General features: G+C 45.6%; 1 protein-coding gene across 1 annotated transcript; it reads left to right on the top strand.

Annotated features, from left to right (window-relative positions):
- The first annotated feature begins 3,042 nt into the window (after positions 1 to 3,042).
- Positions 3,043 to 4,501, top strand: LOC144128649 (uncharacterized). Its single transcript, XM_077662213.1, has 3 exons — positions 3,043 to 3,231; positions 3,315 to 3,441; positions 4,133 to 4,501. Exons 1-3 carry the CDS (start codon positions 3,043 to 3,045, stop codon positions 4,141 to 4,143), a joined length of 327 nt encoding a protein of 108 aa, XP_077518339.1. The 3' UTR covers positions 4,144 to 4,501.
- Positions 4,502 to 15,788: the final 11,287 nt, after the last annotated feature.

The following is a 15,788-nucleotide window of genomic DNA, read 5'->3' on the forward strand; positions in this document are numbered from 1 at the left end:
CAATCCATTGGCCCCAAAGCCCCGGCCAGCCTCCGATGGGCGCGACGCGCCGACCTTGTCCTGGCCCATTGCGACTCCCCGCACTGGGGTTATGGCATTTAATTTGCAACGGCTGCACACGGCGGAAGGGGGAAACGACCCGCCGGCGCCTAACCTAACCGTGCTCCCTCAAAAGCATCGCACGCTATGTGGGGCTGAGGTCGCTGAAATACAGGCCGGAGTTTTTGCGAGAACTTCGTTGGCGGGTGCAGGAACGGGATCCATCGTAACGCTGGCACACGCCGGTGCAAACGTAAACGAAGCGACGGTAGCGACCCCCGATAGATGCCTTCAACGTGCGGCGGCGGTAGCTTTCATTTCGGCTGCTGCTAGACCGCACCGCTAGCCGCCAGAAATCACGGGGTCTGCGTTTACGTCTGTTTCACGTCACTCCGTCCTGTGATGTCACAAGAGGACGCCGTGACGTCATAAGAGTGCGCCGAGTTTGAATCGGAGCAGCGGGTAAAACTTTTTCAACTTCGAATCCAAATTTCTTTGAAATAAATGCATCTTTCGCTCGCGGACAAGCGGCCACAAAGCCATGAAATGCCTAACTATCAGTATTTGATAACAAAAACGAATTGATAGAGTTCTCCTCACTGTCCCCTTTTGGGCCGCATAATAATAATAATTGGTTTTTGGTGGAAAGGAAATGGCGTAGTATCTGTCTCATATATCGTTGGACACCTGAACCGCGCCGTAAGGGAAGGGATAAAGGAGGGAGTGAAAGAAGAGAGGAACAAATAGGTCCGTAGTGGAGGGCTCCGGAATAATTTCGACCACCTGGGGATCTTTAACGTGCACTGACATCGCACAGCACACGGGCGCCTTAGCGTTTTTCCTCCATAAAAACGCAGCCGCCGCGGTCGGGTTATTTGGGCCGCAGCCACTTTCACACTCTTTCGCATGACGGCGGTTGTTTCCTTGCTCGATTTCTGTTTTTATTTTGGCGTGATTGTGATGCTTGCGCACGTTTAACAGGCTGGTGTCTTTTGATTACATTGAAAATGAGCTGCTGAGATCGCTTATACGCGTTTTGCGTGGCTTCGCAGATTAAAGTTGTCAGCATTTGTATGGGTCGTTAGCATTTTTTTCGCAGTTCTTATCCTTTATCGCAGCAGTTTCTAAGCTCCTAAAACGAACCAACTAGGTCGACAAGTTATATCGATTCATCTAAGATTCAACTTTTTTAATAAGTTTTCGGAGTTAGAAGTGAGCTTTGTTCCGCACATATCGTTGTCAGCGGTGCAGTAGAACCGAATACAGCCAAGACGTGCTAATTAGCCAGCTCGTTAACTGATACGAGAAGTAGTTAACTTTTTAACAATTACTCTTAGGCTCCTTATTTACGAGAGGCGTGTAGCCCACAGTAGACACTATCTATATCGGCGTTTATGTTTTCTAAAAAGCCGTTCTCGTCGCCGCAGCAGTGCAAGCAACTTCGGGGCCGCACACGGCCGAAACCTCGAGACCAAAAAGAGCGCTGGCCACGCCTACGAGCGCGCGTCACACAGCGGTGCGCCTGTCATGTGCACCGCTTTTCTCCCGCTCGCCTCTCTCCAGACCGGCCGTGGTCGGGCTGGAGAAGGAGCACGTGCCTCATTCTCAACACTCAACCTAAACCGGCTAACGGTGGGCGTCAAACTCCACCCCGTTTTGCCTCGGTTCGGAAAGCTGCTGGCATTTCTCCCTAGCCGTGACTTCATTAAACTTGCCTTCAGGGTACACTTGCATACTTCTCGTATGTGAGCCCACTCCTGTATCAGCGCCAAGTGGTATCAACAGAATATTAAAATAAATAAATAAAGAAATAATTGAAACAAAATCAGGGGTAGGATACGGACACGGGGCAGATGAGGACCCTATACGACCGGTTCAAATTCTCCTTTAACGTAATGAAGCTTGCTAACGTTGCATATTTATACTAGCATGCTAACATGTGCAATTTGTTTTAAAACCTGTGTGAAATTTTTTATACCGCGCAAACGTGCTTCGCGGAAACACTGTTCTGTAGCTTAATCGGCGCTTGCTCTCGAGCAACACACTACCGCATTCGAGAACTACACGAAGTGTCGCTGAGCGTCCATCTCATTTTGTGCACAGCTGAAGCATCTATCGGATGGTATTGGCGCATGCTCCTTCGCTCCTCTCGACCCCTCTCTTTCATCTAACGCAGAGGCGAAAATAATGTACCAGGTTGACAGCACCATTACACATTACTACGTTCGCACGTAGCTGCTTCGGTATGAGAGAACTCTTCTTAATAAAATGTTGAATTGGTTAGTTTATTGGTCGTCAGCATTTTTGTAACAGGCACGGCTCAGCTTTCGGGGGAATTCCCGCGCCCTGAGCCGCTCTGCGGGGGCCCAACGGGTGGGTGGCTCGCCCTGAGAGGCGCCCATGCATGAGCCCAGCTGTCGGCGTCGCTTCCAGGGACAGCTGCCGCAGCACGCAGCTGCGTCCATCAGCGGCAGAGATGACGGGCAGCGAGGCCACCCGACGTCTGCGCCAAAGGGATCTAAAAACGTTGGTCTGCGCATACCAAACAGACCGCGTTCATGGGTGACGCTCAAGAAGCGTTTGCGGGTCGGTGGGCTGGAAACGCCGATTGGTCGGTGGGATGCGTGTCTGCGTGACGTTTTTTCGCTTCGCCCTCGTTCTCAACCGGATGTGGTGTCGCCACGCCTCTCTCGGCCTGTCCCTGAAGTGCCTAGGGAATCGCTAGGGCCGGCCGGCCGGCCGCCGGGCGTGCGTGGTCTGCGGGCATTCTCTTCGTGAGCGTAGGCGGCGGCGTGCGCGCTTCGGAAGGTGTCCAGGTACGGCTTTTTTTTTTTTGCGTGGTGCGCTCGTCGGCGCAGCCAGCTGGAATTTCTGTACAGTTCTTGCTTCCACGACATTGCGACGACCCCCAAAAGGCGCTGACCCCCGAGACACCGCCAGCGACATAAAGGCACGCATTTTATCTCAAATTTCGCTTCATGAAGTGCTGTACCGCTTACCTACATGCCTTGCGCATTCCAGGACCTCGTTTTCCTGCTGCAGGAGCACGTCGTGCTGGTGTTCAAAATTTTGCAACTCCATTACGACGACCCACATAAGGTGCGGTTTGAGGACTGCCGGCGTCGCCATCTGAACCGCCGTCTGACAGCCACGATGAAGCGCTTGTCGGGCGTGCACGTTCTCAATCACGAGGTAAGGGTTGAACAACGTTTTCGCAAGTTTTCTCGTGCAGAACTCGCCAAATGGCGGCGCTTGTAATGTAACTTTTTTTGCAGCATCGTTTCCTGGGTGCTTCTGGCGAGCCGATGCTGTCCTTATTTGCCGCGGACCGATACCACGTGGCGAGACGCCAGGGCATCGACCCCCAGTGCGCCTTTGTTCCTTTGCAGTGGCAAGTCCAGGGTAAAAGTGGCCACGATAATTCTGCCACTACAATCTGCCCTTTAGGATCGCTATCAGCTGTAACGGTAAGTCCAGAAGTTCCGACTCGCGCATTGTGGAAATCGCGCCTGGCCTAAGTGTCCAGCATTCACCCAGTGCAGTGCAGCTTTGTTTAATTCCTTAGAGACTTCTCGCGCTTTGTCGAAATCGACGGCAGCCGTGAAAATTTACATATGAGACCTCGCTACAGCATTATCCCAGCGCAGCGCGCCTTTGTTTCTTTGCGTCGGCAAGCGTTAGAAGCGCGCGCCGTCTCGCGCTTTGTCCAAGTCGGCTCTAAAACTCGCGCTAGGCCTCGTTGCCTGGTTGACAAAGTGCACGGCTTTGTTCCTTTCAGTGGCAAGCCTCTGTCACTACAGTCGGCGGCCTTAATTTTTATGATCGCTGTCAGCTTCAACAGCAAGTCCAAGAAAAGTTATGACAATCGCGCGGTGTGGAAATCGGCGGTAGAGACAAAAAACTCGTGCTTGTAGCTGCAGACTTACCCAGCTCCAGTGCGCCTTTGTTTATTTTCGTAGCGACTATCCGCGCTTTGTAGAAATCGACGCCAGCCGTGAAATTTTACATATTAGACCTCGCTACAGCATTAGCGCAGAGCGCCTTCGTTTCTTTGCGTTCTAACTTGTTTGCTCGTTACTTTTGTTCTTTTCAGTCGTTTCCTGAATCTGTCCAAAGAGCCGGGCTAGGTGGATGATTGTTCGCCGTCAGTGGAACCACATGGCGATCGCACTGCATACAGCACGACTTTGGTCCATGTGTTTTTTAAATAAAAACATCAGATGTCGAAGGTCGTGCCCGAGGATTGCTTCGACAGCTGGGGCAAAACCATGGGGACCGCACACGCTGTGTCGTCGCTGCCAAGTGAAGAGGCACAAAACGGCTGTCAACCTTAATAAAGGCCCTTCTCGGGGCCGCCTCAGTGTTTCCTGGCAGATCACACGCTTTCCACCCTGTGCACGTGTTCTCATTTCCAATTAAATAGGTCCTTCAAACCCTGCAGAAGGCTTGAATTAGGAACTGCTAATATCAAGATGGTACTTGAGAAACAATAGCGGCTACAATAACAAAGATGAAGAGGGGCTGGAGTTACACGCAAATAAAAAAGGTTGGAGGTACCCAGATAGGCTGAAATGGTTTTGGGCGGGAGTCCTAGTTATTCTATATAGGACTCAAATAATGCATATTCAGCGTTTATCAAGGTTTTTGTAGAAATATATAAAGAGCATTAAGCAGTCTAAACGAATAAGAGAACCATGGATCACGCCAGAGCTCAGAAGAATGATAAAGAGCAAAAACAAGTACCATGCGTTTTTAAATAATCGCTCTCTTGAATCTCTTATGAAAAAAAACAAGAAATAATCTAAATGCTGAGCTTAAGCGTGCTAAGACTGTGTATCATCAAAAACTGTTCTCTGATGTTAGAATGAAAAATTCAGACACTGTGTGGAAAGTTGTAGATAACTTGTTACGTCGCAATACGAAAAATGCGCCAGCTCAACGAATAATCTATAAGGGCTCTGAATTATCCGGTCAGGCTCTTGCTGGCCATTTAAACAATTTTTTAACCACCCATTTACCTATGATGCATCTACCTGAAGTTCCTTCATCTTGTAGCCCTTTCGAAAGCCTTTTCCTTGAGCCCACCAATGAGACCTTTATGAATTTGAATAATAGCAAAGCCTTAGATGTTGACAATATTCAGATAAAACCAGTCAAATATGTACTATCATATATTGCACCTGTGCTTGCATACATCTTCAATTTGTTAATTGAAACGGGAGTTTACCCGGAATAAATGAAGAAAGCAAGAGTGACAGTTGTGTTTAAAGGGGGAGATAAAGATGTAGTGTCCAATTATAGACCAATATCTGTGATTCCAGTCTTTTCAAAGGGCTTGGAAAAAGTAATCTTTTCCCGTGTAGTGAACTTTTTTAATGCAAAACAAATCCTGTCTGATGCTCAATTTGGCTTCCGAAGGGGAAAGTCGACGGAAACGGCTTTGTTATCACTTAAGGAATGTATCCTGCAAAACACTGAAGCAGGTATTCTCACTGTCGGACTCTTCATTGATTTTAGTAAGGCTTTCCATTCCATAAACCATCAAATTTTAACTCATAAACTTTCTCAAAACGGAGTTCGTGGAACACTTTTAGACCTCATGAAATCATACCTGCAAAATCGAAAACAATCTGTCTATATCCACAACCATCAGTCTTTTTTTCTGGCGGTACGAAATGGTGTGCCTCAAGGCAGCATTCTGGGCCCGATGCTTTTTAACATCTATATAAATGACATTGTGCATATTTATGACAAAGCGAAATTTATTATATACGCCGATGATAGCAGAGTGCAATGTAATCCTTACGAAACTAGAGAACTGGTCCTCTTCTAATTGCCTACAAATAAACCCTACAAAGACTAAGGTAATGATTTTCCGTGCAAAGAACAAGCCAGTCGAACTACAACGCGCTCCTAAATACGCAGGTCAAGAAATTCAAATTGTAGACAGCCACAAAATCCTTGAAGATACTTTCTCGTCGCATCTCAGGTGGGATCCACATGTGGAAAATATTTGCAAAAAGCTCTCTTCAGTAGCAGGTGTTCTAACACGATGTCGATGGCTCCTTCCCACTCACGTGAAAATTCAAATTTATCATGCTCTTTTCGGTTCCGTAACTCTGTTTGGGCAACACCACAAAAAAAATGTGATAAAAATACAGGTTCTGCAGAAGAAAATGATCCGCTACATTGTAAACCTTCCTTATCTGTCTCTCCAACGCAAACTGCTTTTAGAAATTATAACATCATTCGTTTTGAACATATATATGTTTTTCGCATTTTGAGGTTCTTTTACCATTCTTCTCCTGGTTATAGAGATTTCTTAATACGTACTACACATTTAAGGACCGCTTCGAATCGACTCTACACCTGAATTACCGATCTCTGGTATATTCCATATTTTCGAATTAATTATAAACTACAAACGCTTGAACACAATTTACCAACCACTCTTAATAAGCACACAGTTTTGGATAGTGTTAAATCAAGCGAGTTAAAAATGTATTCTGTTAATATATAGCCAGGTTGCATTTAATGTTCCTTTGTTGTCTGCCGGTGCCATGTATGCCTATTGAGTGTTTCTTTTCTCTTTATATTTCTCGGCTCTTCTCTTTGTTTTCATGCGTCTGTAAACTATTGTTAGTGAGCATACATGCTCATTGTTTTCATTGCAGTTAAAAAAATTGAACAAGAAAGTAAAAAAAAAATAAAGATAGGGGTGTGGGGAGCAGACAGGGACAAGATTGGGGGAGGAAGTAAAAAATAGAAAGAAAGAAAAAAAAAGGGGGGGGGAACTATTCTAGTAAGGAAGGAAAGGGTAAAAAAAGGAGATGGCGAAACGAGAGAAAGGGAGAGGAAGACAGTGCGGGGGACATGGGCAGCGCGGCAACCACAGGCGTACGAAAGCAAAACGTGCAAACAAGACACAAACAAATTGCACAAACACAAAGATGGGCGCCGCTGCAGATGCGTGGCCAAAGAGGCGCCGCTGCGCAAATGACACTGGCAGCGACGAACAGGCCAAACCAGGCGCCTTTTGGGGAGTCTCACTAATTTCCGGTAAGCCGAGGGCTAGAACGTTAAGGAAGGAGTGGGCTACGTTAACGAGCACATGTGTAAGAACTTACACAGGGGGTCTGGGTTTCACTGAACGGTGCACCCCTCTCCCTGGGCGGGTCGTTGAACCGACTTCGTCGGGAATACTTGGTTGTAGTGGAGGAGGGCTGGGCTAGCTGTGTACAAAGATTTCAAATTGTCGGAAAAAAGTAAGGAAAGAACGTCAAAGCTTATTAATACTGCACGAGGCAGTATAGTGTAAGTAAGGAGTGGTATGATTGCCTGGGATATACACTAGGAGTTATAAAGGGTATATCTGAGTTAGCCAATTAACGAGAGGTGCAGTATTATTTTGTTTGGAGGTCGTGAATAAAAGAAAGGATACCAGGCTTTTCGTTAAGACATTCTTGAATAGTATTAAACTTGTGGATAAAATAGAATTCACGTTGTTCACGTGCTCGCCTGTTTTTGAAGCCCCCTTGAATAATTGTTACTTTTAGTTGGTCAAATGGGTGTCCTTCTGAGTTTACATACTTGGATAGGGGAAGATTGGGGAGAGACTTGGTGTGTGCTCAGTGGTTGTTGAATCGAATGCGAAATGCAGTGTTTGTCTCTCCTATGTATTGCTGGTTACACACAGTGCATTCAAGAAGGTAAATAATGTTTGATGAGTCGCAGTCAAACTTGCCGTTGATTGAATGCTGGAAAACTGACCTCGTACTAGTTGCGGAACACGTAGTCTTCATGTGCTTGCAAACTTTGCAGCGATCTTTACTACAGGGCTGGCATCCATATTTTGGGGTTTTGTGTTCCTTGGAGTGGACTAGATGGTTCTGAATGTTTTTGGCACGCCTGTAAATCACGCGGGGTGCGCATGTAAATATTTTCGATAGTCGTTGACTTTGCTGGAGAATATTAAAGTGCTTATTAAGAATTCTGTTTATGTTCGGTGCGTTACTGTTAAATGTGAGAATAAGGTTTGTAGTGTAATCATTTCGATTATCTCTTCGGCGCCCCTGGAGTATTTGACTACGGTTCAGATTTGAAGCTCTGCTTATGGCGTCATCAATAAAAGAACGTGGATAGCGCTGCGTTAAGAGCACGTAAACATTTTTTAATGCTTTTTATACGTATATGTAAACATTTTTTTTGCTTGAAGTGCGTTTGTCGTGTACTGCCATTTCAGAGGCGCTTGGGCCCAGTCAAGCTGCTTTTTAGCAGCTTTTAGCCCTTGCATCTCTGTGGCATGTAACTTGCATTTTGTAAAAATGAAATGAAATTGCATTTGGAAGAGAAAGACAAGGTTTCATTTTGCAGTGTAAGCTTGCGTCTCTAGAACGAACAGAGAACGTTGCCTCACACTGCTTGGGCCTGTCGTTTGACCCCTCGTTGACCGCAAGGAAAAAAAGGACCTCTCTAGGAAACTATTTGCGGGATCTTTCCTCTGCTTCAGGAGGGGAGGGTGAGGGGAAGGGGGTTGATGGCCTCCCCTTTGTCGGGTTCGCCGCGACACGCGACGCACGACGGACAAGACGACAAAAGGAAGCGGGGAAAGCTGCCTTTCCGTAATTAACCGTGACTTGCAGGTGCCTGGTGCGCTGCAGCTTTGACCGTACATGTGGCGCCACCTCCCGTTCGCGACGTGCGTTATGTGTAAGTCAAACGTGCAGCCGCCGCAGTCGCCGCAGTTAATACCATGGCGGCAAGCGGCAGCGCAGAGTGTACGCGATCTAAAAGCAGGAGTTCTATTTACTGTTGTGTGTACGGCTGCCACAACAGTTATAAGAACACCGCCGGAAAGTTGCCGAAGATTAAATTTTACAGCTTTCCCTGGAGGCCGTATGAAGAGGAAAGAAGGCAGCGCTGGGTTAGAGCGGTACGCCGTGCAAGGTAAGCATACACGCCTCGTCAGCGTTGTCAACGGCTTATTGTATTTAATTGTTTCCATTAGCCCGGACGGAAGCCCATGTCAACCGAACCGCTGCTTGACCCGCATCTGCAGTGCACATTTTGTGGGGAACGAGAAAAGCACGATTGCCGGACACCGTGCATACATTCCTACGCTGTTTCCGGCGAGCTATGGGAGATGCGACGGCGTCTGCAGCGAGACGAAGATTGGGAGATACGAGCGGTAAGCAGCGCTGTTCACGGGAAAGATTTTGCTGGTTTGCAAATACTGTCGGCGCGGCTCATATGTGGTCCGGAGCAGATATTCCGATGTTAGTAATATTTCTGATATTGAAGCCCAGCGTAGAGCTATACATCAGAATTTAACCTTGGGCATATCTTTTCAAGAGCTCGGCGCAGAGGCTTGACTACCGAAGCGTCTACTTCCGGAAAGCTACGAACTGCAGCCGAGGCTGTGGGCTCCCAGTCTGCAGTTTCTGGTGCGGACGGCTTGTCCGCTGAAGCGACGGCACCCGACGAGCCAGAGACCACGGCAGACGCTTCAAGCCCCAAGGCTGCAGCTTCTGGTGCGGGCGGTGCACGAAGTTCGTCCGACAGCGTCGCTACCATGTTATCTGTGGTATGTTGTTTTCTTCATCGTCTTTACTGATAAAACTTTTTTCACTCCCCGTTCATTGTTCCATGCTCTGCTTGCAATTGATGCTGCTAGTTATAAAGCACATGTTAATAATTGAAGTGTTCCTCTGAGAATTATACTTTGTACTATTTAATTACTTTACCAGTGCTGAAAAGACAAATTTGTTGAGTTCTCTAATCTGCAGATGAATTAACCAGGAACACAAAGCTTTTGCAACCAAAGAAAACTAAAAAGAGGGCCGCTTGCACTCTCTATTCAAAATACAGATGACAAAAACTAATGGAAACTTTTACCATTTTCCAGGCTACGCAGACTGAAGGGAGTCTACATCAAGGACAATGTACCCTCTTTTTGTCTGTGGCCTCTCAAGGCTGCGCTTCGACTCAAGTCTGCCACAATGACACTGTAGACACCAGTGTTCACGCCCAGGTGGCTACAGAGTCAACGTTCGCTGGTCCAGAAGAGCGCAGCTGTGTTTTCTTGGGGTATGAGTCCATGTGTCACAAAGAGGAAGCATTCCGGGAACTCTGTGGCGTCAGTGCAAATGTATTTGCGCTCCTTTTATCTGTCATTTCTCCTATACCTGTCCGGCAAATCGATGTGCCCGTAGCTCAAAAGCTGGCAATTTTTTTGATGAGGTTGAAACTGGGAACTTCATTTTCCAGCATTGCCGTTCTTTTTGGCCTCCACCGTACAGCTGTAAGCAGAATATTCTACTTTGTTCTGAGCAATATGTTGGCTGCACTGCAGAATTTCATTCCAAACCCTTCACGTGCGACTGTTGATGCATTAATGCCTGCTTGCTTCATGCGCCACTACCCACGTTGCCGTTTTATTATAGACTGCACTGAGGTTAGAACAGAAGAACCACCAACACTAGAACAGAGACGTGCTCTATTTTCCCACTACAAGGGTGGCTACACCTTAAAGTTCCTGGTGGGAATTTTGCCAAATGGTTGCATTACATTTGTCTCGGATGCCTATGGGGGTCGAACGTCGGACACCCACATCACGCTGGAGTCAGGATTTCTGGACCGAATAGAGCCAGGGGATGTAGTACTTGCTGATAAGGGATTTCCCGGAATTAAGGCACCAGCTGAAGGGAAAGAAGGAATTGTTGTTCTACCCCCATTTTCGAAAGGGAATGTCCAGTTCACCTGTGAGGAACTGCAGGAAACCTACCATGTTGCGCTGGTACGGATACACGTTGAAAGGGTGATCCAGCGTTTGAAGCTCTTTAATGTCTTGAACACAAGAGTCGCCGTGGACATGATTCCTCATATGAGTTCAATAATGCGCATGTGCTGCATTCTGGTTAATCTTCAAAACCCAGTTATCAACACGAAATGGTCTCAGGTTAACAAAAATGGGGACTGAAAGCCTGACCGCATCACATTTTTTTTGCTGGTTTGGTTTTACTGTGTTTACATCCCACAGAGGAGGAGGAGGAGGAGGAAAAACATTTATTCAGAGCACAAAAACTGGGTGGGTTCAGTACGAGAACCCATTGGTCGTCATCATAATCCGGCTCCTCTCAACCAGCAATTTCTGGTCGAGTGGGCTGTGGCTATGAAGGGTTGCCTCCCAGCGCTCATGAGTCGGATCGGGATTTCTGTCCAAGACTGGGTTTTCTTGACATTCCCAAACCGCGTGAAAGAGTGTGCCAACTGCTCCACAGAAGGGGCAGGACGAATTGTAGGTTTCTGGGTACCATTTACTCATTAGGTAAGGATTGGGCAGAGTATTAGTTTGTAGTCGCCTGATTATGTGCTCTTCATATTTACTTAGGGTTTTGAGAGGAAGAAGATATTCCCTTCTTGTGATCTTATAGTACTCCGTAATTTCTGCGTAGCTTAGTAAGGGTGAGGGGTTGTCAACTATGTCAGAGAGAGGCTGCGTGCCAGATGCTCGGAGGAGGAGAGCTCGAGCAGCTGTGTTGGCCGCCTCATTGCCCGTCGTTGAGAGGTGCCCTGGCGTCCAGAAGATCTGGATGTTGGAAGGATTAGACCTTTCCAAAATTTCCCAACACGGAGCGCCAACGCGGCCTCGAGCTATGAGGGATGCCGCAGTGGTTCTTTAGCATACACTTATTTCTTTTGCAGGTGCTCTCGAGTACAGTGTGAAAGACCAGTATCGTATGGTATACGGAGTGTTGTGCTGCAGATGTGTGCATATGTATTGAGAGACACAGGTATAAGAGGGCTGTAGGCTAATTTTGAGCTATGTTGATGCAAAACCACACAGGAGCGGGTTTGTTGGAGAGGCTTTGCTGACCTAGCATGACCAGTGCGGTACTTGTCTGCAACGATAGGTCGAGAATGGGCTCCTGTCTTGCACATCCGAGTTATTTCCGACATTCATTTTTGCCCTTGTTACAGTTTTGGGTTGCACCTTTCTGTGTCTATTCAAAATCTGACAGTCTTTGCTTGTTGTCTTCGTGACAGTTTGAGTAATGCTTTCATGTGTCTGTGCCTGCAACCTTGTGTTCATATGTTCCCCTCTTATGTTTTTGCTAATTCTTAAGTTCTTATGTCCCTGCCGACTGAATTGTTGAATTGTGCTCATTGATTGCTCAGGTTCTCTTAATATCTATAATGCATTTGTTGTTAAGGTTAATTTTCTGCTGCCATCGTGTTTTTGCTGCGTGTGGGCACTTCAGTTTTGTTGTGCTGCCAGTTATAGTAGTTATCTCTCTAAAGTGGAAAGCAGTAGCTGTAGCCACCTTTAAGCACCAACCTCTCCTTTCATGTTTTGTAATCTTTGACCAAAATATGTCAAAGCCACTCCATTTCACTGGCACAAACATAAGTTTATTCCAATGAAATACATATACTTGCAAATCAAACTTGTATGCTTGAATATGTTTAGCTTACATTGAAACAAATTGATGCACACATCATCTTATAGTGTTATTTCAGGTGGCTTAAAATTCAGGGAGTTCATGGCTGTTTAGGAAGGTCACAAGCAGAACCAAAAAAGCAATATTGAAACTTTACAGATTTCTTTTTTAAAGTAAACTTCAGTCATATGTTCAAGTGATGAATCTGCCACCATCAATAACCACTCCATCTTGTGTTCACTTTTTATTCCTGCAAATACAAGGGATGCCTGCTGTTAGTGCTGCCAGAAGAGTTGGAACATAATTGCATGATGTTTGTGAAATGCTTTTTTTTACAAGAGACATGTATAAAAATATGGAGCATTTTAAGAAAAATGACTCGAGCATGCTTCTGCGTTCAAATGATGAGTGTGCAGTGTGCCAGGGTTCTTGATCACGTTTTACTTAAATATGGAGGTTGCACCTCAGCTACTAGTAAGCTGCACCTGTAAACATGCAAAAGGGAATAACACCTTGAGTGAAGGCTGCAAGCTTGACTCCACCTGGGGTTTTTCCCCCCGACAGAAACTGCAGCCACACTATGAGACTGCACTGTGGGTCTTAGTGAAGACATATTGCAAAGCATACTATCATTATGTTTTGTAGTTGTGCATGGGGAGACTAAATGTTACACATCACTCATTCCACTTGCAGCCATTTATTTCAATAATCCATAGCCAACAATATGAGGCTGTAAAATGACTCAGTTATTTGTCAGTGTCAGAAGGTCTTTCAACACTGTACATAGGCCCCAAGCAGTATATATTCGACGACTTGACGGAAACGGTAAAAGAAGTGCCATAGCAATCGCACTCTGCTCGCTCTAAAGCAACTCCCCGACAGCACACCCCCCGAACTAATCTTACCTTATCTGCAGTATTTACTAACATACGAAGCTTTTTACCGAAACGGGAAATCGTATCTAGTCTTGTCTTATCAACCAACAGCACCCTTCTCATTCTTACAGAAACGTGGTTAACAGGCAATATCAGTGATACCGAAATTTTAGCTGCGCTGCCCAACTTTAAAGTTTACCGTAAAGACCGGGAAAGAGCCCGTGGCGGTGGCGTGCTCATAGCCGTACATCAGCAGTTTTCAGCATCCATAATCAATGTAGATTCTAACTCAGAACTGCTATGGCTGCTCTGCCACGCTGCCCCCCGAACTGTGCTGGTAGGAGTCTGTTACAGGCCACCGCAAAATGATCCGGACTTTTCCTACAAACTAAACAATGTGCTGAGTGAACTGACATCATCGTATCCTAACGCAGATATTGTTCTTTTTGGTGATTTCAATTTTCCCACTATTGACTGGCGTAACTACACCTCCATGACAAATTCTTCAGAAGCAAAAAATTTTGTCGATGTCTGTCTTAACTTCAACCTTACTCAGCTAATATTAGAGCCAACGCGCATTGCGCAGAATTCCGCCAACACTCTAGATCTGATATTAACCAACAGCCCTGATAGCGCAACAAGTATTACATACCTAAGGGAAATAAGTGATCATAAAGTCATTCATGCTACCTTCAGTTTTACACCCATGCTTCGTCAAGTTTCCAGGAAAACAATTCGTCTTTATGAAAAAGGTGATTTTCAAGCAATAAATGAAGAACTAACAGCTTTTTTTACAACTTATGAAACCGATTTCCACACAAAGTCTCTTAACGAAAATTGGACGATTTTCAGGGACAAAGTTCACGAACTAACAAACAAGTACATTCCGGTAGCTAGTTTCCGTGCTAACCAGCAAAAACCGTGGTTTACTACGGCCCTGAAACGCCTGGAAAACAAGAAAAAGCGTCACTATCGGGCAGCAAAGCGGAACCCAAGCCAAGCATCATGGGAAAAGTACTACACTGCCGAAGCTGATTACCTTGCTGCTATCCGCAACGCAAAACACACCTTTTTCCACTCTGACTTGCCAAAAATGCTAATACACAACCCTAAAAAATTCTGGCACGTAGTAAACCCAAAGGATACACGTACAATTGTTCTTACTAACGATATGGGTCAAACCATCAGCGATTGTGAATGTGCTGACATTTTCAATAGAGCCTTTTCAACTGTTTTTGCGAAAGAGTGTGATTTACCTGCTAACGCCTTCATAAGTTCCTTCACAGCGTCAACCATGGATCCAGTTTCTTTCTTCGCAGATGGTATATCATCTCGTATCGAAAACATCAAGCTAACGTCATCAGCCGGGATCGATGAAATTAACTCGAAATTTCTGAAAAATACTAAGCACATTTCCGCGGCCTACTTATCACTATTGTACTCTCAGTCTCTCTCTTCAGGTAACATACCGCATGACTGGAAAGTGGGAAAGGTCGTCCCAATCTTCAAGTCCGGTAACAAAAACTCGCCCTTAAATTATCGACCCATTTCCCTAACAAGCATTCCTTGTAAAATCATGGAGCATGTAATTTATTCTCAAGTCATGAACTTTCTCGATACCAACAATTTCTTTCATTCATCACAACATGGCTTCCGTAAAAACCTTTCCTGTGAGACACAACTGGCTACATTTGTTCATGACTTACATGCTAACCTTGACTGCAACCAACAGATTGATGCTATTTTTTTAGATTACGCAAAAGCCTTTGACAAAGTACCACACCAGAGATTACTACTTAAGCTCTCTTACCTAAATATTCACCCTAGCATTCTAAACTGGATTAAGGAATTTTTAACAAATCGAACCCAATTAGTCATAGTTAATAACGACTTTTCTGATTACATTCCAGTAACCTCAGGCGTCCCCCAAGGATCAGTGCTCGGACCGTTATTATTCTTAATATACATTAATGACTTGCCCCTCCACGTATCATGTCACATTCGTATGTTCGCAGATGATTGCGTCATTTATCGTACTATTAATAACTCTTCCCACCAAGAAGCCCTCCAGACTGACCTAACTAACGTTCAGAAATGGAGCGACCTGTGGATGATGACACTTAACCCTCAGAAATGCAAGATTGTATCCTTCACCCGTCGCACTAAACCATTTATTTTTTCGTACAATATAGCTCAAATCCCAATAGAAGCAGTTAACTCATTTAAGTACTTAGGAGTCACGCTATCTCATGATTTATCTTGGCGCACACATATTTCTAATGTAATATCATCCGCGAATAAAACACTAGGCTTTTTGAAACGCCACTTACGTCACGCTCCCCAACAAGTTAAACTCCTGGCTTACCAATCGCTAATCAGACCGAAACTAGAATATGCATCCCCCATATGGAATCCACATCAAATATACCTCATA

Source organism: Amblyomma americanum, chromosome 1 (genome assembly GCF_052857255.1).
Source record: "Amblyomma americanum isolate KBUSLIRL-KWMA chromosome 1, ASM5285725v1, whole genome shotgun sequence".
Lineage (NCBI taxonomy): Eukaryota > Metazoa > Arthropoda > Arachnida > Ixodida > Ixodidae > Amblyomma > Amblyomma americanum.